This window comes from Thamnophis sirtalis, unplaced genomic scaffold (genome assembly GCF_051295495.1).
Source record: "Thamnophis sirtalis isolate CommonGarterSnake01/CBP01778 unplaced genomic scaffold, rThaSir2_p1.2 scaffold_5, whole genome shotgun sequence".
NCBI classification, from domain to species: Eukaryota; Metazoa; Chordata; class Lepidosauria; order Squamata; family Natricidae; genus Thamnophis; species Thamnophis sirtalis.
In genome coordinates, this window is record NW_028261385.1 from 37,799,458 (window position 1) to 37,824,681 (window position 25,224).

Genomic DNA, 25,224 nt, shown 5'->3' on the forward strand with positions numbered 1-25,224 from the left:
TTGTTTAGACTCTCTTCCTGTCCTTAAATAGAATCAGAATTATCATGAATCTAGTGCCATGATGGCAAACCTATGGCACGTGTGCCACAGGTGACATGTGGAACCCTCTCTGCGGCTACGCGAACAATCACCCAGCTCAGCTACACCATGCATGTGTGCATGCCTACTGCTGGCCAGGAGTCTCTGCCACATGTACATGTGGAGGGGATGTTCCCCGCGTGCCCTGTTTTTGATATCAGGGATGCCTGCTAGGCCCAAAACGGGCTGTGGAGGGGGTGCAGTGGTGGCCCCCATGCCCTGTTTTTGACCCAGGAGACTTCAGGGAGGTCTGCTAGGCCCAAAATGGGGCATGGGGGAAGGGGGCACACATGTGCGGGGAGGGAGCATGGAGGTCATGCACACATGCAGGGGGCAGGGCAATGGGGGATGTTACATACGCATTACATGATGGGTGTGGGGGCATGCATGCATGCTTTCGGCACGCAAGGACGAAAAGGTTAGCCATTACTGACCTAGTGCCCTAACTTTAAGGGAGCCTTTTCTGAACAGCATTCCTGAACAGCACCAGGGTCAGACCAGGGACAACACTTCTGATCTAGAGATTCTTGAGTAAGAATAAAAAGCCAGGAGACTCAGCTGCTGCCTATGCCTTAGTTTGAACTTCAGATAGCAAGTTATGTAGCTAAATACGATTTTAATCACAGCTACTCCTTTTAGATAAACATTATGCAAATTATTTTCCAGGGATCAGAAAGGGACATTTTCATTAAACATAAGCCACTAAAAACTAATGCAAACTAATTTCTTTTTCTGCTAAAATATGTTTACAGTTTTGGATTATGAATCTCATGAAATATCAGCAAATACAACTATTACTAATAATAGTTTATTAAATTTATACACTACTTCACTCCCAGCAACACTGAGCAGTTTACAATTGTTAAAATAAATTTAAAACAAGGAACAACAACATAATATCCACAAAAACAGCACAAGATAAGAGAAAATAATGGCAAAGAAAAACAAAGAGGGGAACAGAAAGGAAGAGAGGGGTGTTCCCTTCAAAGGTCTGGGGAAAAAGACAGGTTTTAAGGCCCTAGGAAATACCAGTAGGATGGGAGCCATTTGAACCGAGAGAGCCTCATTCCAGAGGGCAGGTACTACAGAGAAGGTGCAATTCTGGGGTCCAGACAGATGGAATTGTTTAATCAATGGAACCTGGAACACGCCAACCCTGCTAGATTGAAGTAGTCTGAGCAGATACTGTGAGCAATAGATGGTCTGTTAAGTAACAAGGTCCTGTGCCATGTAGGGCTTTATAGAAAGCGACCAGTACCTTCATTTGCCTTTTGCAAATTCAAAAGAATTCATCTTGCAAAGCTGTTCCTTTTCTGTATAAGAAAAAGCTACCCAACTCTATATCTGGAGATGAAATCTACACAGTGGTACAGCCTTATTTGGCATTATGATTAATGTATATCACTTATTACATGTTCACTGTATGTACATTTTGAATTCATTTATAGGAACGTCATATTAAAGACAGCTCGGGATGCAATATTGAGAACAATATTCTCTAAACCTAAAATATCCTTCTCTTCTAACATTTTGAGAATCAATCTATGTAACATTTTTTTATTTCCTGGAAATATAAAATGTAAATTCAATGCAAATCTTATACATAATGTATTTAAACTATGATAAATACAATATATAACATGCAGTAAGACATAAAAAAAATAAAACACAGTTTTATTAAACACAAAGAACATTAGGAAAAGGGGTCTGAAACTACAGGTATCTGTTGGAAAACAGAACAAAGTGGGAAAACATGTACTGTATATCGTGATTTATGTACTTGCACCAGACTTTATTACATCCTTACATGTTTTACCTTTTGGACAAAGACTTCATGATATATAGTTTGACTCCCAATCCCAGGTTGATGATTTCACATTGTATGTAGTTTTATTCTAGAGAAAGAGATGGAGGAAGGTAGAGTGACCAGATCTCCATCTGGAGCTCCATACAAAGCTCTTAAAGAAAAGTGTTGTTAATGTTTCTGTGGTTATTAACTGATTGCCTAATTCTTAGTAAACTTTTTTTCCTTTTCTCTAAAAAGAGATGAGAGATATCTGTGTTATATCAGAATCTCAACACCTACTCTTTGATATATTGGCTCTTCATAAAAAAATGGTCCATTATGTGAGTTGGATATTTAGCACCCAGAATGCAAGACTCCCACAGCTTTCCTGTCACAACATCTCATAGGTATTTGCATTTCGCCTCAGTAAAGCACAGTGTTAGATAACATACTATAGCAAATGTACTTTCTAATTTGACACGCAGAATTCTTAGGTTCGTGATGGCAAGCTATACTGCTTTTCTTTTCCCCAGCATGTTACATGCATTTATCTTCTGCAAACACAACCCAAGTTCCTTGAAGGCTAGCTAGATGCATGAGCAAATAGTTGCGCAGATAGCTGTATTCCATGTAGGACAGAAATGCCACAATGGAGGGCTTGAGTTACTTGAAGAGCTGAAAATAGTAAGATAACACATGGAGCAACCTAGAAGTATATAAAAATGCTTCCTTAGTACAATGTAACAGATCACTCTAAAGAAAAGTATTGAGAAATGTCCTAATATGAAGTCACAAAAACAGAAAGATAAGCTATGTCATTGTCAAGATAAAGAGGTCCGGGAATGCTGTATATCTTACTGGATTCTTTGAGTAATGTACTCCAGTTTGTTTGGCTTTGGATTTCAAAAGATAATACAGGAAGACGCAAAGACAATAAAGCTACAAAAAGTGGCAGAAGAAGAGAAAGGGAAGTTTATTAAGAAAGGCAGAATTTGTTCTTATATATAGGCAAATTATTCTTGAAAAATAGGTCACCCTTCGCCCAGCACTACTTCATGCTACAGACAGACGTCACCATCAGACTTCACCTGGTGGCTTTTAACTAGTATTTTCAGAATTCTCTTGTCAGCATAGCTGTTGAAAACAAATAAAGAATATGCTTGCATTTCCAATGTTTAAAAATTTGAAATCAAAATTAAAAGAAATAAAAATGAAATTATTATCAATAACTGTCAAAATAAAGCTGCTATGTAGAAGTTGTACTCAATTAAAACAATACTACTAGGAAATGAAAATCTTTGGCAAGATAACAGCTTATTTGCTTGAGAGATTTGAATGTTCCTCTTAATATTTACCTTGTCTGTCAGTTTCTGTAGTTTAGTTACAATATAAATAATACAAGTAAGTAGCTTGCCAGAAATTCAAAGTAGTAATATATTTACATCACATTTTATTTATTACTTAATCATGAGTAATATGGTAAAAGAGAGAACAGATGAAGGGTGAACTTTTGTTGAATTTTATCTTGATAACTTCCTACTGTGAGATGAATTATTTTGATATTCATGTTTGTACAGACAAAATAACAGACTTTGATGTCAGTGGTGAAATCTTTAGTATAGATATTGACTGGTTTAGTCCTAATTCTAATATTAAAATATGGCTGCATTTTCAAGAGTCAGCATACTGAGTTTACTGCAGTTCCTGGGAAAAATAATTGCCCAGTGATCCAAAGGAATATTATTAATGAAAACAATTAACTGACCTAATGAAACCTCAAAAACTATCTTGGGGTGGTTTCTCCCAGCTAAAATATCTGGGGACTTTCCCCCCAGATGTTAAGTGTCTGTGGTATGATGAGAGTCATGAACTATTTGTCAAGAAGTTGCTTAGCTATCTTCATTCCCTTTTTATCCCCTTATTTCAGGCTTACTACGATATGGGGAGGAATGAAAATTAAAAGAAAAATGAAGATTGAAATATTGCTTTGTGGGATTGTTTTAGATTCATGTGTTTATGCTCATAAATGAGTTAAACTGGTCTTGATTTTGTGCAGTATGCGCTGATAAATCCAATTTATCTTAGAATATATTAGAACAACTTATGATAATGATTCTGAATGGAACTACTGGAATTGATTTTTACAAGATGTTGGTCCTTTAATCAACACAATTAAGTGTGCCATATAATGCAACCTATGTGAACTAAGTTCGCATTCATACTTCTCCCCTTTTTCTAGTTATCAATTGCAACATGTGGAGTACTTTTTTCCTCCTTTAACTATCTCTATCTTAGCATTGTATCTAATCTGTGAGTGATGGTCACTTTCAATTTGGTGTACAATATATTTTTCAATTATTTTTTTATTTCTTTAATCAATGTATAAGCTACCACCATTGTTGAGGCAACACTTAAGTGACATACTAGCACAATAAACATAATTTAGAATTCAAAACAGAAAAAAAACCTCTTTGCTTGTTTGTAATTAAAGCTATCTACATTTCCATGTGTTTACATAACAAAAAAACTGATGTTCATTAAAAATATAGGCCAGTCTTTCCATGTGGCTTTCAGTGAAACTAAAGGAGGGAAACAATAGGTGAAAGAAACTTACTTACATAGTTTTGAGAATGCCAGAAATCAAAGCTACTAGATAAGCAGGTAATTAATATATATTGAGTAAAGTGGTAATTTGATCAGGAAGGCAATATGACAATTTGAAACCTTGAGTTCTAGTCATCCTTAAGCACTGAAGCTGATTGAGTGTTGATCACTCTCTCTTAGCCCAGACTTACTGAGGCTCTGTGATGCTACCTTGAGCTATAAAAATAAAAAGGGTAGAACATAAATATAATAAATAAAATAAAGACAACTTATTTACACTTTAAATAAGAATGTGTAGTATATGTTGAAGTAAGTTAACTTCACAGTTAGAATTGTACTTTAGATAACTTTTGGTTTCCTTTTAAGTATTTTTCTAAATGTGTTCAGTTATCCCTCCCTTGTTCTAAGTTACATTCCTCCAAAATTCCTCACATAAAATGTATTTCCATTACAAGCGATACTGAACTGGTGGGAAAGGGTAGTTGTGGAGTATGGTGTCAAAAGTGTATAACCACAACACATTGAGAAATGTACTCATAAAATTTCAGAGCCTTATTCTTAAGCATTATGTCACTCAAAAATGTTTTCCTCCTTGTCTCATATTCCATGTAACAGGAACACATGTCTTCCTCTTTTCTTCTACTGGATTTCTAATGTGCATGGTTATCATGGCAGACAAAGAGGTAGAATACATTATGGCACTTCAAATACTATTAGCATTCTTCTTTATCTTGTGTGTAATAAATTCACTCAGGGTAAAAATTCATGCTAGGGCCAAGGATCATTAGATGTAGAGTAATACATCCCACTTCATTTCTAGTGTTAGAGAGGTCATTTTTCTTCACACAGCACAATGGTGAATGTGTAAGAAAAAAGCAGAAAAAGGATTTTGGTCGGAAAATGTTCCATTTTGGCATGTTTCAGATGGGAGTATATTTAAAAACCACAGTATCTGCATTTAAGACATGTAGTGTAAGTTTTGCATGCAGTGTAAGTTTTGCATGGAAGACTGAAAGAGCTATTAGAGGTTAACTTTTCCTTCTACTTAAAAGATACTTGGTATGGAACATTTTTGTTGAGAATTTAGCTCACTCTCAACTTTAACTTTGACCTTCAAAAATGACAATGGATTATGTAGTAGCTGTAACATGCTACCTCTTGGTGCAAGCTCACAAGAGGAGAACTATTCCACTGGAGAATATCATCAAACTGTTGTTTATGTCTCTCTCATTCTATTTACTGAGTGATTAGGGAGTAGGAAGTTATTAGGACAGCTTCTTTAGCTTCCATCTTCCAGCCATAGAACATTGTCTGGCTAATAAACTGCATTTATTCTGAAATTTCTTCTTGCAAAGCTGTAAGTATCAAACAACTTTTTTTAAAAAATATATAATTTTATGCTTGATAGCAATAGCAATAGCAGTAGACTTATATACCGCTTCATAGGCCTTTCAGGCCTCTCTAAGCGGTTTACAGAGAGTCAGCATATTGCCCCCAACAATCTGGGTCCTCATTTTACCCACCTCGGAAGGATGGAAGGCTGAGTCAACCCTGAGCCGGTGAGATTTGAACCGCTGACCTGCTGATCTAGCAGTAGCCTGCAGTGCTGCATTTAACCACTGCGCCACCTTGGCTCTGAACCTTACAGAAGTAACTATTTCTTACTAGAAATAAACTAAAACAACTTCTGGCTTTATTAGTATACTCTAGAACTGCTAAGGGATGGGTGGATAGGTTCGTGAGTGTCTACAGAAGGATTTGTCAAAATGTTAGGAGGACAAGTATAGTGAATGTCATGAGTGAAGCCTGAGGCTTTTTTCTGTGCATGTGAATAAACTTGGAAAATCCATGGGATCTGGTTTTAAAAGATCCTGATTTTTGATTGATTGCCACTTGTGTCACTCATTCTGCAGGTTTTAATCCTTTGTGGACAACACTTACTCAAATTCTCGACAAACATACATTACGAGGTTCAGTTCGTTTTCAAATTAATAGCCAAGGTGGCGCAGTGGTTAAATGCAGCACTGCAGGCTACTGCTAGATCAGCAGGTCAGCGGTTCAAATCTCACCGGCTCAGGGTTGACTCAGCCTTCCATCCTTCCGAGGTGGGTAAAATGAGGACCCAGATTGTTGGGGGCAATATGCTGACTCTCTGTAAACCGCTTAGAGAGGCCTGAAAGGCCTATGAAGCGGTATATAAGTCTACTGCTATTGCTATTGCTATTGCTATTAATACGTACATAGATTAAAAAATATAGAAAAAAATCCGACAAACGCTACATGTTTCAATGTATTCAAGAGCCCAAATAAATACTTTTATTTATTGTTTGTCAAAATCTTTATTTCAGAAGCCTCTCAAGCATATATTTCATTTTCTTTTTATTCTTCTATACTACTCCTTAGAAACACAAAGCATGACATTCCCAATCTAATATAACATTACTGTCATGGCCTTTCAACATGTCTTGTTAAAAATTATTGAGGATGAGATCTTATTATAAAAGTAATAACAGGCAGACAAACTGGTATCATGGCAATCTGCTATATAATACTTCAAACAAAAGTACACCAAACTCAAAACATGAAACAGACTAAATAAAAGAGAACTCTGATCTCAGGAAAATGTCTAGTTGTTTAATTATTTGAAAAGATATGCACAAAATTCAAACACAGATTTCTCTCATTGCTACATGGAAAGTTAAATGTGCAGGAGTTTCAAGAACTTTGCTGGTGATAATTGTTTCTGTTTCTATGGAAACATTCTGAATTGCTTCTCATGTGATGGTATTCATTATAAAAGAGACTGCTACAAAATCTTGGAGACATGAAGCTTTTAGTTTAAATCCTTTATTGAAACATCTGCAGTAACCTGAAATATAAATGACTTGAGTTAGTGCTTTTCAATTAATTCAAGCAGAAACATCGACAGAAGATATTTCAACACTTGAATTTACTGATGGCTATCTTCTACCATATTCTTTTTTGAAGTAGTCTTAATTGTTTCTGGGATGGAGGAAGGGACATCTATTAAATAGGAAGGAAAGAGTAAATCAGATTGTTGTTTTGTAGGATTGAGATAAATAAACACATACTTTTAAGGATAAATGAGATTCCATAGTCACATAGCAGATCAGCTACCTGCCTATTGATTTGATAATGTGTAGCTTTTTCTTCCCCATTATAAAGCATCCACTCTTTGCATTGAAAATAATTATGTAAAAATACTATTTTTAATAACCTAAAATTATCTGAATTCCAATTATCTACCTTGTGCAGATAATGTCTCCTTCCATAAACTCTGCTGTTAATTATGAGTGTATCCCTCTTTCAGATTCCATATTGAGAGAAGTCTCAATTGGTTTAACAAGAAGCAAACTTTTTTCATTAAAAAACTGAACTTCATGGGATGTCCAGTATTATTTTTATAAATTGCTTTGGTTCCACAATAAGCTTATGAAAATGCTCACTTTTCTTAGATATGTTTCTGCTGCTTTTAACTTGTAAATCAAAACTTTCTGGATATTGTCTAGAATCCATGGGCTCTAGTTATAAAAGATTCTAATTTTCTTGCCTAAAATTGCCCATGATTTCACTTAAATATCCTAGTTATATATTATAATTCTTGTTAATTGGCCCTAAAAGAACATGAAGCTTGGATCACCATATTATCTTCTACTAAAAAATGAGCTAATTAAAATGGAAAGAAAAAAAATGCTTGGGTGAGTTAAAATTTCAAATGTACATGGAAGTGGGAAAATTTGGTCAGAACTCTGGAGGCAACTTCTTCTGTAAGAGCCCCGAAGAACCTAGAAAGGAAATAGTATTTTGGAATATTCTTATGTGCAAAATTTATGTACTGTACATAGAAATAAAAACAAATATGACAAAGTACTGGGAGACTCTAGTAAAATAGTTAAGGACTATTAAACCCATTTAAATTTTTGCTAAGCTAAGCTTTGGGGTGAAAAAAATGTTTGGATGCTAATTTACATACATTGAAGATAAATTTAAAGGAAGTCAAGTTGTAGCACTTCTAGTGAAAAACACATGTTTCAGGAAGATGCAGTCTTTAAAACTGAAACTTTGGTGCAGTTTTAAATGGTGACAAACTTTAAGTTTCCATTTTCATGCATTTTACCCCACAATATTCTAGTGCCTTAAAGAGTAGATTACATAAAAATAAGAGGTGATACAACTATTTTTCTCAGGAGTGTCAGCTTATTATCAATTTTTCTTAAGTAATGTAATTGTTTTGGATTTAATGAAGCAACATAGAATTAAGTTATAGGATAATGGTAAAACAATATCACTATCATATAAGAATTAATTGTAAAAGCTGCTCAAAACTGGCTTGCATGAAACTTGATTTACATCAGATAATTACAGTTGCCAGAGGATGATATTCATGGACTAGGTTGTGGTGTGCAAACAACTGTAACAAATAAACCAGAAAATTATAATGTGCAAAAGGAAATGTATGTATTTATTTTAAAATATTTATCATTCTCACAAAGTATAAATCTGTAATATGATTCTTTCACCAGAAGCACTTTGTTTTGCAGGATTTTGAATTAAATAATGAATTGAAGATGAGTGTTCTTAATCTACTAGAAGAAGTTTTGAGAGACCCTGACCTTTTGCCACAAGAAAGAAAAGCTACAGCAAATATACTGAGGTAAAGAGGATTTATGAGCTTCATAACAGAAGTAGTATAAAAGAAACAGAAGTGTGATCAATTCAGATGTTTAGATTCAGTGTATCACTTTAAAAAGGGGGATATCTAATTTTCTTACAAAAATGTGATATTGATCAACTGTTTCATAGAGTTAAAACCATTTTAATCTTTCTCTAAGGAACATATACTGCAAAATTATACCCCGTTAGGGTATCATTTAGGATCCTTTTGTTCTTTTCACCAAAAGTTTGATTGCAAATTAAAAATATATGAACATTCTAAATTTATTACATACAAGCAATTTGAGAAGTTAAGGCCCTCCAATAAGTCACCCAAGCCACTTGTTTACATGATAAAAACAATAATTTCCAGTTCCAAACAGTTTGAGTGCTACAATTGAAAAGCAAAAACATACTTCAAACATTTTGAAAGAACTAGTGCCGAAATATTGTTCTGCAAGAACAGCTACAGAAAATTTGTATAACATCTTATACTGTGGTGGCGGCGTAGTGGTTCGAATGCGGTATTGCAGGCTAATTCTGCTGACTGCCAGGTGCCAGAAATTGGGCAGTTTGATTCTCATCCTTCTGAGGTCAGTAAAATGAGGATCCAGATTGTTGGGGGCAAAATGCTGACTCTGTAAACCATTTAGAGAGGGTTGTAAAGCACTATGAAATGGTATATAAGTCTACAGTAAGTGTGTCTGTTGTTAAACAACATAATAAATGTTAGTCTGGTGAGCATTTGGTATTATTTACTCTAAACCCTATCCTCACTTTCAGGTAGGCTTATAGTGATGTCTATATGATTGACTTTTGTATTACACAGCTGACTCAGATAATTTGATACCCTTACAATAGGTTGGTAGATGGTGAATCTGAGAATCAGTATCAGTGGATCTGCAAGGGATTAAATATTGAGATTCAATGAATGATTTTTCATAATTCCATGTCATCTTGAAGACATGTTTTACATTAAGTGGAATATAAATTGAATATACTGTATCTGGCATGTATTTATAGAGTACTAGAAACATTGCAATTGAAAATCATCCTGAAAATGCAAGACTTGCATGGCATCAGCGGAACTTATTTCTGAAGAGACATTACAAATTATGGCTATCATTTATTAGGTATTATTTCAAAATAGTCATGAAGATGCATCCTGTAAGTTCTTCTTAGGGAAGCTTTTGGTTATATCCCACTTTCTAAAGAGAAGAAAGACAGAGACTTAATTGCTGCTCCTGCTTTGCAGAATACCTCCCCTTACAATTAAGATTTCCTCCATCTCCTATAATGTTCCAGCAGCTACTAATTTTCCTGTGAAGCATTTGGTTAGCTTGTTTTTGCGGTCTTCAATTTATTTCACTTTGAATGATTTATTCATTTTTTGTATTGTTTTTAATTAATTTTCCTGTTTTTAATTAATTTTCCTGTTTTTAATTAATTTTCCTGTCAGTATAATTTAGCATTATAGTTTATTCTTGATTGCTGTAACTTTGATTACATATTGTTTTAAAGCAGTGTTTCCCAAACTTGGCAACTTGAAGATGTCCGGACTTCAACTCCCAGCATTCGCTGGCTGGGGAATTCTGGGAGTTGAAGTCCGGACATCTTCAAGTTGCCAAGTTTGGGAAACACTGCTTTAAAGTATTTATATTTATTGATTGTTTTGTAAACCACCATGAGTGTGCAATGATTTGACAGCATGCTAGTAGAATAAATAAGCATAAATAAACACTTGGAATACCTATAAGGTAAACATTAAAAATAGCGCAAAAGACTGCAGAAGTTTCATTGTGATATAAAATATATTGCTAATTGTTTTTAGGACACTTTCTCAGGATGATCAAGATGACACACACTTAAAAATAGAAGATATAATGCAGATGGTGAGTTTGTTTAAATAAATATATGTTAGTTTTATTTTTATTTATGTAAATTGAGCTTACTCTCTGGAAATTATGCTTGACTGTTCCATTATTACTGCCTTTTTTGCACATCACTCTCTGTTATATTTTCCTTTGATCATTAGGTGTTTCAACTGTCCAGTAGTTACAATGAAACAAAATAGCTATGAATATAACCTTTGGTTTGTTGAGATGTTATGCAAAATGTGGAACTTTCATTTCAATATACCGTGGAAGTTAATTAAAATGAGTCATATCTTCAGGAACTATTTATATATCATTACTTTATATATTTTATTACACAAATCATTTATTTATATAGCCATCCATCTCACAGAAAAGTGATTCTAGGTATTGCTTAATTAAAAAAACAATAGTAAAATCAATAGTGGGCACCATAGCAGAAAAGGCCCATCTCCTGCGCCCCACCAGATGAAATTCTTTCACCAGAAGGAACAACAATATTTCTCTTCTTCCAAACCTGATGGACAAGTACATGTAAATCAGGTGGAGGCAGTTCCTCAAATAAACCCTCAATTGGCTATTTAAAATTGCAGTGCCAATTTGTAACTAAAACATAAACAGGAACTTATTTTTAAAAAGTGAAAATCTGCTAACCTTGGAAGAGTTATTTATGTAGAGAAAATATCAAGTTGAATTTGAAGCACAGAAAGTTTTAAACAATGTGGAGTGCTTCATGTAACTGACAGCTTGTTCAAGATCCAGGCGTATTATTTACTGTGTTAATCTTCTTTTTCCTATTCTGTTCTAGGAACACCAATACTCTGCATATAGAATGCATTTTTATTTTAAGAATTGTGTATTAGCAAGTCTTTTCAACTCCCCATTATATATACTATTTTACCCTTGTAAGTCTGTCTGACTCCACAAGGAGGCATATTCAGAATCTCAAGAGTTATATAAGTACAAGAAATATTTAAAAGAAAAAAAGAGAAAGAAACCCAAATACAGCTGTCCATTTCAAGAATATCCAGGTTCTGATTAAGTAGCCATTTAGTAGTGCAGGGGTGTCAAACTCAATTTCACTGAGGGCCACATCAGGGTTGTGTTTGACCTTGGGGGGCCAGGGTGGGTGTGGCCAGGGTGTGCGTGGCCAGTTCGACATTACTTGTGTCGGGGGCGCCTGAGCACTCTGCTGGAGAAAACAGGCTCCCGAACTATATTTTTGGCTGCAACAGCCTCCTGCAACTCTCTACCAGTGAAAATGGAGCGTGGGAGGACCTGTGTGCGGCCTTTCTTCAGTGCTGTCATAACTTCAAGCAGTTTCTGAACTAATGGTTGTAATCTGAGGATTACCTGGTCTTCGATAAGAAAATGCAGATATACCATAATAGTTTGTTGCTTGCTGTAATACATTTAAGTCACTTTTAAACAATAGCAATATAATACTCTTTGTGAGAAGTGGCTTACTTCCAGCACAATATGTGTTCATGTTCTGTATCTATAAATGAAAGGAGTAAGGGGAAAAATGTCCTAGAATTTTACAGAAAGAATTTCGTTGGTAAAAGCCACAAGGCACATTTCAAGTCTTGCAACTACAGGTAGTCTTCAGATTAGACCCACTCATTCAGTGACTGTTCAAATTTATAAATGACAGGTATTTAAACCCAGTTACATGGCCACATAATTAATTAATTAATTAATTGAATTTATATTGCCGCCTATTCGCTCATTCGCTCACCATTTGCAACCTTCCCTACTTAATTCCCACAAGCAAATTAATGGGGAAGCCACCAAGAAAAGTCTTCTGTAGCCCCCCTCTTCATTTATGCTCCACAGCAGCTCCTGCCAACCTCTTCTTGCTCCATAGTGCCTACCAGTGGTCCACACTGGTCTGTCTGCAGCCTTCACTGGCTTACCCTTGCTCCATAGTGCCTACCTGTGAATCTGTCCTTACTCAGTAGCACCTGCCCACAGCTTATGTTCCACCTCCTCTCAGTAGCACCCACTTGTGGCACTTACCCACTCCCCTCGCAGTAGCTCTTGCCCGCTGGCTTGTTCGCCTAGCACTATAGCCATTTGAGGTCCTTTCTTAATGAACTACACAGTTGCTGGCTAATGGCAGCTCCTGGGATTACTAGGATTGCCGTTGCTAAATGTAATCATGTGATGTGTTATTGGTTAGTGATAGAAAATCTGGATGGAGATTGCTGTCATAACTTGAGGACTTCTGTAAGATTAGAAAACTGCAATGAAGTTGTTTTATTAGTTTCCAACCTTAAGAAAACAATTTTCGGTTTCAGAAATAAGAACTCATGAAATGCTGTTTTCAATGATGGATAAATGAGAATATATCCCGTCAATGCCCTTTTGGAAGCACTCTTAACTTCTAAAATCTTAATGTATTAATTTTATGAATTATACAATAAAATATTAAGTTTTTGAGAGAAGTTCATTAGTTTGTATAAAATGATAAACTTTTAAAAATCTGAGTAAATAATTATTGGCAAAAAGGAAAATTCATTACGGAAGATTATTTTTTCCCCAGTGTACTGTATTTTAGTTTGTATTTCTGTTGAAATCAGTTCAGTGACTACTTGGCTGATTTTGCTCTAACCCTCTCTCTTTTAAATAACATATGTACATAAGTGCTTTTCGCTTTCAGGATTTTCCTTCAATAAATAATAAAATCTGACTAATAAAATTGATAGAACATCTATTAATCTAATATTGTAGAAAACAAACCAAAAGGTTAAGATTGCATTTTAAATAGTTTAAAATATATATTTTTTCCTTATAGCTAGAGTGTCCAAAACCAGAATGTTTTGAAACATTATCAGCGATGGAACTTGCTGAACAAATAACTCTCTTAGATCACATTGTCTTCAGAGGCATACCTTATGAGTAAGTGGTGTTTCAGTCATTATTATGGGAATGAAAATATTTCTAAGCAAAGGTTTGGATAATACAAGAATTTGAACAAAATTGGAATGGATCAATGGATACAGTGGAAATGGAATCTCTCCGCATAAACAGATCATGAAAGTCTAATATCAGAGCCCAAGGCAGTAATAACAAAGTATTTCTAAGTTGTTCTTTGTGAGCAGGATGAAGTTTATTTCCTGAAAACACCAACATATCTACATAATAAATCTCCAAAGAACCAACAATAATTTTTTGTATGTGCTGCCAATTTGTAGGACAGATAGCAAGCCATTAAAGGCTGAATATGTAGCATTCAGGAAAGGACCATTCAAAAGTAGAGAATTGAGTTGTGAATACAAATGAGCCAGGTTCAGTTTGTTACATCACTAAGTAAAACTTGGAATAATCTTCTGTGAAATTTTGGTTTGAAAGCCTCAATACTATCTCTAGACAGTATTGACATATATGGGCCAGATGGATGACCAACCTGATTCTGTAGAAGGTGGCTTTATGTTTCCTAATGTCTGTACTTTGTTTACTTTTTTAATCAGCAAAAGAGAAGAAGCTACTATTTTCAAAACATATTTCATGAATATCTTGCTTGGAGGGGAAAGGCGGTAATGAGTGTAAAGAAGTTATATGAAGCCATATACATGATTCACACTGTGTGATCATGTTAAATAGGAAAATAAGTTGATTTTAATGGGACCCTATTCTAGTATAAAAGTTTTAGAACTTTTCTCCTAATTCTTCTTACTTTAAAGATCTGGCTAAAGAGTGTTAACCAAGGAAAACATGGTTTGTTTGTTTTAACAAACATTGTTTGCTGATTTAATAAGGCTTTAAGTAAAGGCTTTTACATTTATAACCAATTCCTTTTTAGTAGTTCAGAAGAATTCATTCAGGAATTGTGACATTGTTGCCAAAGTAAATGGAGCCAACAGAAATAAATATTCTCTGTTTTTTGCTGTTTCTTTTTCCCCCCAGAGAATTTCTTGGGCAGGGTTGGATGAAATTGGATAAAAATGAAAGAACACCTTACATTATGAAAACCAGCCAACATTTTAATGATGTGAGTTGTAATAGAAATAGAGAATACTTTCTAAGAATATAAGAATGCTAGATTAAAAATATTTCTGAGACCATAAAAGTTACCAAAGATAACCAAAATAAAGGTTACCAAAGGATTCCAGTTTTCCTAAAGAGTAACTAGTAAGCATTTTAAAAAGTAGAATCTTAAGAAATTTGCTGAGTGTAAAACAAATTGTTCCTTATTATTTTGATTGTTTCTGTTTATATATCATATTGCTTTTTTGCTTTTGGTATGCTTTTGGAATCTATTGTACAGTGTTTCCTTTGCTATCTGTTCAGTGATTTCTTCGTTTTTGTTTTGTTTTATTAGAGGCTTTTGCAATCTAGCGCTTCTCAAATGTGATATCAGAATGTCCAATATTCTTGAAGGGTAGCAGGTTGGGAAAAGCTGTCCTATTTTCGTCATTTTTGTAATAAATATTTTGTTTCCTAAAAGCCAGACATATTTAAATCATTATTTAAATATATGTTTAATTCAGTCTTGTAAATGCAAATATTTATGGTGCTAGTTCTTTCATTTAGATGAGCAACCTTGTAGCATCCCAAATTATGAATTACACTGATATCAGTTCCCGTGCTAATACCATTGAGAAATGGGTTGCAGTGGCAGATATTTGCCGTTGTCTGCACAACTACAATGGTGTCCTTGAAATCACATCAGCCTTCAACAGAAGTGCAATCTACAGACTAAAGAAAACCTGGGCAAAGGTTTCTAAACAAGTAAGTAATTAATACTGACTGAGACAACATGATTTTAAAAAATAGATTTTATCAAGTACAATTGTAGATTTAAATATTTTTGAATTATTTTAATTGATATACAGGTAGACCTCAACTTACCACCACAACCGAGACCAAAATTTCTGTTGTGAGACATTTGTTAAGTGAGTTTTGCCCCATTTTATGACCTTTGTTGCCACAGTTGTTAAGTGAATCACTGCAGTTGATAAGTTAGTAACATGGTTGTTAAGTGAATCTGGCTTCCCCATTTACTTTACTTATCAGAAGGTCACAAAAGGTCACAAAAGGTCACATGACCTTGGGACACAGTAACGGTCATAAGTATGAACCACAAAAAGGCTTACTCTTGGGTGAAAGAAAGATTGTCCAAGCCCGTGATCTAACTGTTGAGCACCAAATTACTTTCATGATGAGAAAATTGTGTAGTTTATTGAACCTAATATTTTTGGTATTCTTTTCATAAGGGTGCATTTCTGGATGTATTACTGTAGCAGTTTAAATATTCTTGTAAAAATGACATGTTTTCTCATGTAAATATCTGATGCAGCCATGAATTCAATTAAACAATTTTATGATGAGCCTGTTTCAGGACTTATGTTTAATATATGGTAGGACAGACTTTGATATGTGTGTTTTAAGAAGTTGAACAAAACAGTGAATACACACATAAAGGTTTTTCTGTGCCAGCCTCTTATTTCAGTAGGCTATGATTAATGAAGATTACTACACATTTCTCTGAAGCTAAATTCTTGTTTAGGAAGCCCTTTCTGTGTTCTATTACATATTTGTCATTTTTTGTTTGTAGACTAAAGCTCTTATGGATAAACTTCAAAAGATTGTGTCATCTGAGGGAAGATTTAAAAATCTGAGAGAAACACTCAAGAAGTATGTCTCTTATTTTGTTCTAATTATTGTATGATTTAAAATTTTTATCTATAGAGGATGACAGACTATTTCTTTTTTTAAAAAAAAGCATTGGTCCTTTGTTTCTGCAAATAGCAATCATTGAAACCTGAAATCAAAACTATGTCAGTGATAGTTAATTTGGCTTCACTTCCATATTCTTTAATAGGTTTCTTTTCAGGAATAGTTCAGTCTCTTTTTCTCCTGCTTCTTACTCTGAGCTGTTTGTCTCCCTAACATCTGTGTAATAAGGACAACAGAAGATACTAAAGTTTGAATGTTTTTATGACCTTTTCATTTAGCTAGTTAAAGTTACAGACCTGAAACAGGAATGGCTGTTTTACTATCACATCCATGGCAGATTGGATTACAGCCCTGTTTTGTAGAATGGAAGCTCCTGTTACAAAGTTGTTTCCCTTGCATCCAAAAACCTCTTCTTGCAGTTCTTCTATGAAGGAGGAATAGAAGAATGCTTGTTCTATGCAGGATAAATTAGAGAAAAAAATCCCAGCTTCATTGAACATATAATGTGTGCAAGAGATGATAAAGAAGAACTTTGACACCTCTTCTTTGAAGGACTCAGTGAAGTAATGACATTTTGTTTTCTCGGCACAAAAATATGTTAGAGGAAAAAGGTTATGTTTGGATTTGGTCCGTAGTCTGTAGGCTACGGTAGTCCATAGGCTGGAGATTGCCTTGTTATTCACCCAGTTCCCTGCAATTAATCAAATTAATTAAAATACTATAATGACAATCAAATCTGAAAGTTAAATATAATACGGTTATACCATGAATTCATCCTAATAAACATAGTATTTTATAAAGCTGTTGTTCTAATTATCTGTATTCAGAGTACAGGTAGTCCTTGACTTATGACTACAATTGAGCCCAAAATTTCTCTTTTTAAGTGAGATGTTTGCTAAGTGAGTTTTGCCACATTTTATGACCATTCTTGCCACAGTTGTTAAGTGAATCACTTCAGTTGTTAAGTTTGTATCATGGTTATTAATTGAATCTGGCTTCCCTATTGACTTTGCTTGTCAGAAGATCGAAAAGGGCATCACATGATCTTGGGACACAGCAACGGTCATAACTATGAGTCAGTGGCCAAGCATCTGAATCACATGATCACATGATCATGAGAATGCTACAAAAGTCGTAAGTGTAAAAAATTGTCCTGTCACTTTTTTCAGTGCAGTTATAACTGTGAATGGTAAATGAATTGTAAGTTGAAGACTAGCTGTCATTACTACTAGATATTGTGCAACTTACTTCTAAATAAAGCTATTTATTTGACATACATTTTGATAGTGGAAAAAGGGAGGAAAGATTGTCTGTAACTTACAATCCTGACAGCTGGCTTTTCTTATTCTGCAGTTGCAATCCTCCTTCGGTGCCATATCTGGGGATGTACCTCACAGATCTGGCATTTATTGAAGAAGGAACACCAAACTTTACTGAAGAAGGCCTCGTCAATTTTTCTAAAATGCGAATGGTAATTTTTTTACAGGTTTTTTTAAAAAGTTATAAGGATTTATAGGTATCAACATGTAAGATTATATTTCATAGTTAGTTCAGATAGAAATTAAAGAAGCAATTGTTGATCCTTGTATTTACAATCAATGTTCTATCACCATCTACTGGCATATTTTAGAGAATCAGTATTGTAGTCTTGATTAGCCCAGTATCTATCACATCCATAACATAGACACTAACCCAGTCAAAACTCCTTCTGTGTGTTTCTGGCAACAGAGAATCATCCCAGAACTGGATTAAAAAGCACTATTTTGGAAATACAGAATCGATACCCATTTTTTCTATATTTTTTAAACACAAGGGTGTTAAATGTAACTCACAACAAAATTAATCTACCCAGTAAAGCCTAGAATACTCAAACCCACTCAAAAACTCATTTTGCATACCCTCAGTTAAAAAGGAGCTGGAGAGAAAAAACAATAGAAAAACGAGTTTCTCTACTGTAGAATTTAGGCTACCCCAGTAACATCAAATATACCTCCCCAAATCTCATTCGCTCCAGTTGATAAGCCATACCCATTGTTGCCTGTTTGGACAATCAGGGAAATGCTATTGGGAAAACAGTTTTTCAAGTGGAAAGTCCAAAATTACAGTAAAATAATAGTTTTTTTATTGTTTAATTCTACTGGGTTAGAGCATAAATCCTGCTTTTGGCCTTGGATGAACTGTTCAGAGACTAAACGAGCTCCAGAAAGAAAAGGAAAGAATATAAACCTTGCTATATTTTACAATTTTATATAAAAAAAATAGAATTCAAACCACTGTTCTAAAACTCAACAACAAATTATTATTGATACTTGTTTATTTAACAGATATCGCATATTATCAGGGAAATACGTCAATTCCAACAGGCTTCCTATCGAATAGAGCATCAACAAAAGGTACAATATTTTCATATCTCCTTTTACCATTTTTTTACCTTATTCTGAATGTAGTAATAAATGCTGCTTCATTTTTTTTTAAATCACTAAAGTATGTGAAGAGATTTGTGACTTCAAGTTTCAGCATTTGGGAGGTACAGAGTGGCAGAAGCTGTATCTCAATATTTGCTGGAATTCTACTTCTTTTCCATGTCTGTAATGTGACCACAGAAGGAATGCGCTGGCTCAGTGGCTAAGATGCTGAACTTGTCGATCAGAAAGGTCGGCAATTCAAATCCCTAGCGCCGCATATCAGAGTGAGCTCCCATTACTTGTCCCACCTTCTGCCAACCTAGCAGTTCCAAAGCATGTTAAAAATGCAAGTAGAAAAATAGGAACCAGGGAAGGTAACAGCATTCTGTGCGCCTTCGGCATTTAGTCATGCTGGCCATATGACCACGGAGACATTTTCGGACAGCATTGGCTTTTTGGCTTTGAAATGGAGATACATATGTGTGAGGGGAACCTATACATTTTTTTTATGTGAATATTTATATGCCGCCCTTTTCCCTGGGGGGACTCAGGGCGGCTTACAACTCGAAAGGGAGGGAAAACAAACATTTAACACATGAGACAGTACATCATTAAAAGCGCAACATTCATACTATTCGGGTGGGTTACAGTCTTTAACCCCAGGCCTGACGGGATAGCCAGATTTTAAGGGCTGTGCGGAAGGTCTGGAGGGTGGTGAGGGTACGAATCTCCATGGGGAGATCGTTCCATAGGGTTGGAGCTGCCACCGAGAAGGCTCTCCTCCGCGTGGTCGCCAGTCGACATTGACCGGCAGATGGAACTCGGAGGAGGCCTAATCTATGGGATCTAATTGGTCGAGTGGAGGTGATTGGCAGTAGGCGGTCTCTCAAGTACCCAGATCCACTACCATGAAGGGCTTTGTGGGTGACAAGTAGCACCTTGAAGCGTATCCAGAGATCGACAGGTAGCCAGTGCAGCTCGCGGAGGATAGGTGTTATGTGGGTGAAGCGAGGTGCACCCACAATCGCTCGCGCGGCCGCATTCTGAACTAGCTGAAGTCGCCGAATACTCCTCAAGGGCAGCCCCATGTAGAGCACATTGCAGTACTCCAGCCTAGAGGTCACAAGGGCACGAGTGACTGTTGTGAGAGCCTCCCGGTTCAGGTAGGGGTGCAACTGGTGCACCAGGCGAACCTGGGCAAATGCCCCCCTGGTCACAGCTGACAAATGATGTTCAAAAGTCAGCTGTGGGTCCAGGAGGACTCCCAAGTTGCGGACCCTGTCTGAGGGGCATAGTGTTTGACCCCCCAGCCTGAGAGATGGAATACTTGCCGAATTAGTGGGAGGGAAACACAACAGCCACTCGGTCTTATCTGGGTTGAGCACAAGCTTGTTAGCCCTCATCCAGTCCCTAACAGCTTCAAGGCCCTGGTTCATCACGTCCACCGCATTTACCTTAATGTGACCACATAGAAAAAGAAAAGGGTTTGTGTCATGACACCATGACAACAGATGACACTCTTAGGATCTCTTGCTGCCCCCTGGACACCACTGGTTCCTATTCACAATTTCTTTTTGCATTACCATACAAGTCAAAGAAGAAACATAAAAAACAGGTTCCCTTCCTTCTCTTGGTTGATCTGTATAAGTAGCCATCACTTTGCATTGAGTGAGATGACAACCTAGACATAACCCACAGAAGGTGATTTTTAGCCACATTGCTTTGATGGGAAGGCTGGTGGGGTTATGGCAGACTAAATTGTCTGACTGCCATCTTCATTAAAAAAAAGTATTTGTGTTCTTTTCTAAATCGCATATCTGCTTCTTCTCGTGTTTGTATCAAAGAAGATTGAAATATCTCATTTTGACAGAAACTACAATTCTATTCAAGAAAGTGTATAATGAGTCCAACATCACTAAACAATTGTTTCTTATATTTGTTTTCCCAGGTCACTCAGTACTTGTTGGACAAAAGCCTCATCATAGATGAGGACACACTTTACGAGCTATCCCTAAAAATTGAGCCAAGATTGCCAGCCTGAGAAATCAATATTATTCTTCAGCCACCAAGAACTTAGTCTAATGGAAAAAATATGCATGGCATGCCTCTACAGAATGCAAGGGGCAAAAGCTGAGAAAAATTGAAATTCCCTTCTCCATTAAAGGGATGCAGAGTCTCACAGAGATACTTTTTCAGAGAAGCAACTGTTGGAGGAACGGAGCCACGTAGCAGAAATGTGGGTCAAATGGTTGTCACTTGACAGAAGGAAAGAGATTTCAAAACAAATAAAGGACTAAAGAAAGGATGGGCAATAACAGTAGTAAGCCAGTCAAGGAGATCACAGAATGAAATCTGAATACAGCATTTTTCTAGAATTGAATAAATGATAGCATGCTGCTAGAGGAAGAAATCTTGTCTATCTGTCTTTGGATGCAATTCAAAAGGCATGCTTTATTAGGTATTTTGACCAAATTTTTGCACTTTATCAAGTCTATTGTAAATGAAAGAGTATTTGTAGAAGCAACGATGTAATATGTAACAACATTATTTCCTGAATAATCTGTTCATATAATTCCTTCGGCACGGCGAGAAGTATTAAAACAGGCAAGTTGGCATCTGCAGCATCCAGCAGCTTCCCTGTTTTGATACCCTAAAACTCTTCATTTTAACTGAAGATGTCAGTTCATAAATTAATTTTCCGAAATTTTTCCTTTTTCCCAAACCAAAAGAAGACTGAAAAATATCAGTGTGCCATTATAGCTTAATAGTCTAAATATATTATTCATTCTCTAATAATAGCAATATGTGAGATGATCTGGTATGCAAATTAATGCACTGTCTTGCATGGTTGCTCGATATACAAGCTTAGAAGGGACTGGATTGATATTGCAATGTTGTGGTAACCCTGTCTCTATAGTAGGTTAGTCTCTTTGGTAATTTGTACATTGTTTTCCAATAGCGCATTTCTCCTATAACCTTTGTTAAAATATATATGTCTTAATGAGTTTGTGATGTCTTCTCCTATGCACTAGTAGATGAAATGAGTGGGTTTTTTCCTTTCATACTGGAAAATAGTTCCAATCAAATATCCTATTATAAGGATCGACTTTTTGCCTTCTGCCCCCCAATCCTTTGAAGACAATAAGTAACCCTCAGCTCTGTATTGGCGTCCGAGGCTAGTGACTTATAGTCAGTAGGTTAACCTGAGAAGTAATAGGACTAAATAGTATATACTTTTGATGTTCCGATGGATTTTCATGCTCTTTAGAACAAGTTATGAAGATGTAGAGTTTCTGAATCTTTTACTTTTTCATGGATAACACTACACCCTATGATCACTCTCTTTGGCACTATAATATCATTTAACTATCATTGAGCTTTACGTAACTAGGCTAGCAGTTACAAGTGTATATGTGTAATTATGCATGTGTCTATATACAATAATTACTCCAGGATCACCTTAATAATGATAAAATCCAGTTTCTGTAAGTGTAACTTGCTCTGTCACATCCATTAATAAAGAGATTCCATATTTTCTTCTAAAGAAAAGAAAATTTCCAACACTGAACGGTACATTAAGTCTACTGTTTATATAGAGTTTTGAGCAAACATACTTGAATTGCAGCCGTGATCTTATAAGAATTACAAATTATTTTGCATAATCATTTATATTTTTTTGCTACAAGTCAATCTGTGTATATTATATTCCCTCACCCATGAATTTTAGATTACAAGATTGTTTGAACTGCAGTAATTTGTCAAATCCTTGGAAAGTAAAAACATGTTTATCCTATTTTTTTAAACTTTGAAAGAGTAAATAATATTTTAATCTCACATTCTTCATATTGACTTTAGAAGGAAGAATATGTTTAAATATTTGTTGCAGAAACTATCTAGGAAGAAAAAATATTTTTGTTTATCTGATTTGAATAAGTTACTAACAGATTTATTTTTTTAAGTTTATGGAGATTAGATTACTCGTAGATCAATTTACATTTTCAGACATACATAGTCTTTGATTGCCTAAATAAAAGTAGTCTCCCTAAATTGAAAGAGTACATAAATCAATTGTTTAAAAATGCATTTAATATCACTTTTGAATAACTAGAGTAAAAAGTGTGCTTTTCCAAGGAGTCTCAGCCAGTAGATGAAAAATCCCCTTAAACCTCTCAGGAGTATTACTGTTTAAAACAGGATGATCATTTGGTCATATTTGAGAATTTAATACTTAGTGCTAAACTCTGACAATGGAAAATTAATCTGTGCAGGGTTTTTTTATCTCCATTTCTATTATATTGCCAGCCCATAAAATCTAGTTTTGTCTAATTACAGATCCCATCCATTATCTGCTCAGTAGGAAATTTAATCATTCTAAAACCCTATTTTTATATAACTATACGCGTGACTGCACATTTAAAGGAATTATAAAATACTCTGTTAAGTTTTCAGAAGAACTTAAATAGGAATGCTGTAGGCATGTTTAAGTATTTATGGTAAATTTCATTGTGAACAATGTTATTTATAGATATTTGTTTATTATCTTTTGTTGAAGATGATTGTTCTTTTCATAAATGCCTGTCAGAAAAAGATAATAGCAGTTTGAGCATGATAGAAGCATGAATTATATGACCACCAGATAATTTACTGATATTTTCATTGTGTTAATAACAATTTTTAAAATTTCACGCACCAGTTATTTAACAGAACTACACTAATTTTCAAGGCAGGACTTTTTAGTTATTTTCTTTCTTCTAGAGTGAATCAGCTTCCCTTCTTCACAAATTGCATCTAGAACCTATACATTATTTTGTGAAAATTGTTTGTGAATGTAGTGATTTGTAATTTATTTTGATTTTCTTGTCTTTCATTTTATAATAGTAGCTTTGTCCTTTCAGGGGGCACTTTGCCTATTTTGGATTCTAAGTGCAGCCGAAGGTGCTTATATCTGTTTTTATCCTATTTAATTTACATATTCCATTAAATTATATGATAACTCTTATTCTGTGTGGTCCTTGTTTTCTGACCTTTTTGTTCAAAATCTTTAGCAACGTTAAATTAATTGTTGTTTACAAGGATTCTATATATATTTCTGCCATCATGAGTAGAGGTCAATATTCCTACTGAATATTCAGTACTGTCTAGCATTATCCTAAAATATAGTTCCTAGAAGATTTAATTAAAGAAAATAAGTTCAAGGTATATTAGAATCATTCAGGTATTATTGCATTTGGACAGATTCTGTATTGTAGGCCTTTCATTCAAGCAAAATAGCAAATCCCAACTTTTTATTTGTAACTGTCATGATATCTTTGATATTCTATTCATTTATTATTTTATTGCAGTTTTCTGAATAAATGCCAATATAGTTAAATTGTGTTGATGAAATTTTAAAAAAATAGTAATAGTTCTTTTGCAACCTAATCTGTTAAATACATCAATGTATCTCTAGCAGGTGACAAAGTTATCCCATTTGTAAAATAACTATATAGTATATTATGGTATATCACTCAATAGTCTTTTAAAATAGCAATTTTTAATAAAGAATTAATGGCCTACTAATGCTTCATTATAACTAAAAAAAAAACCTATAAACTTTTTCAGATCAGCAATATTATCAGTCTTTAAGAAAAAAAACCAATTCAAATTAAATGGCTTTTATCTTTAAAAGCTTCTTTAAAAGCTTGTACTAATGGAGTCTTATGCAAATTTAGATGTGATGTCAAGAGCCTATTTCTACCTGCCTGATTTATTTATAAACAGGGATATTCCTTCGCTGATGAAATTTATGTCACCATGCATAATGATCAGTTGCGGGGTAAGGGAGAACAGCTGTAAATCTCATTTTAAAATGATTTTGATTACAGCCAATATCAGCCTCAACCATTTTAACATTTTGCCTGTTCCAATACTGCATTCATATTTTTTATATTTTAGTTTAAGTTGCTTGCTTTTCATCTCTCTTATTGGGTAGTTTCTCTGAGAAAAGTCTACATGGTGGACACACAACAGACAAATCACACAGATTATTTTTCACAATGGATCGATCTATGACAACTAGTATGGGAGATAAGATAAATTTCAATGTGCTAGTGCTAGGAGTTCCACAAAACTCCTTACTTTT

The 25,224-nt window shown here is 34.9% G+C and overlaps 1 protein-coding gene across 3 annotated transcripts in view; it reads left to right on the forward strand.

Moving 5' to 3' along the window:
- Positions 1–24,102, forward strand: part of RASGRF2 (Ras protein specific guanine nucleotide releasing factor 2) — a 106,066-nt gene extending 81,964 nt beyond the window's left edge. For all 3 annotated transcript variants that reach the window (XM_087715681.1, XM_087715682.1, XM_087715683.1), the window contains exons 19-27: positions 9,031–9,143; positions 10,974–11,034; positions 13,814–13,917; positions 14,926–15,010; positions 15,553–15,750; positions 16,577–16,656; positions 18,052–18,169; positions 19,023–19,091; positions 21,052–24,102. In XM_087715681.1, the coding sequence (XP_087571807.1) occupies positions 9,031–9,143; positions 10,974–11,034; positions 13,814–13,917; positions 14,926–15,010; positions 15,553–15,750; positions 16,577–16,656; positions 18,052–18,169; positions 19,023–19,091; positions 21,052–21,144 (921 nt within the window). In that variant the 3' untranslated portion in view covers positions 21,145–24,102. The remainder of the gene's footprint in view (positions 1–9,030; positions 9,144–10,973; positions 11,035–13,813; positions 13,918–14,925; positions 15,011–15,552; positions 15,751–16,576; positions 16,657–18,051; positions 18,170–19,022; positions 19,092–21,051) is intronic.
- Positions 24,103–25,224: the final 1,122 nt, after the last annotated feature.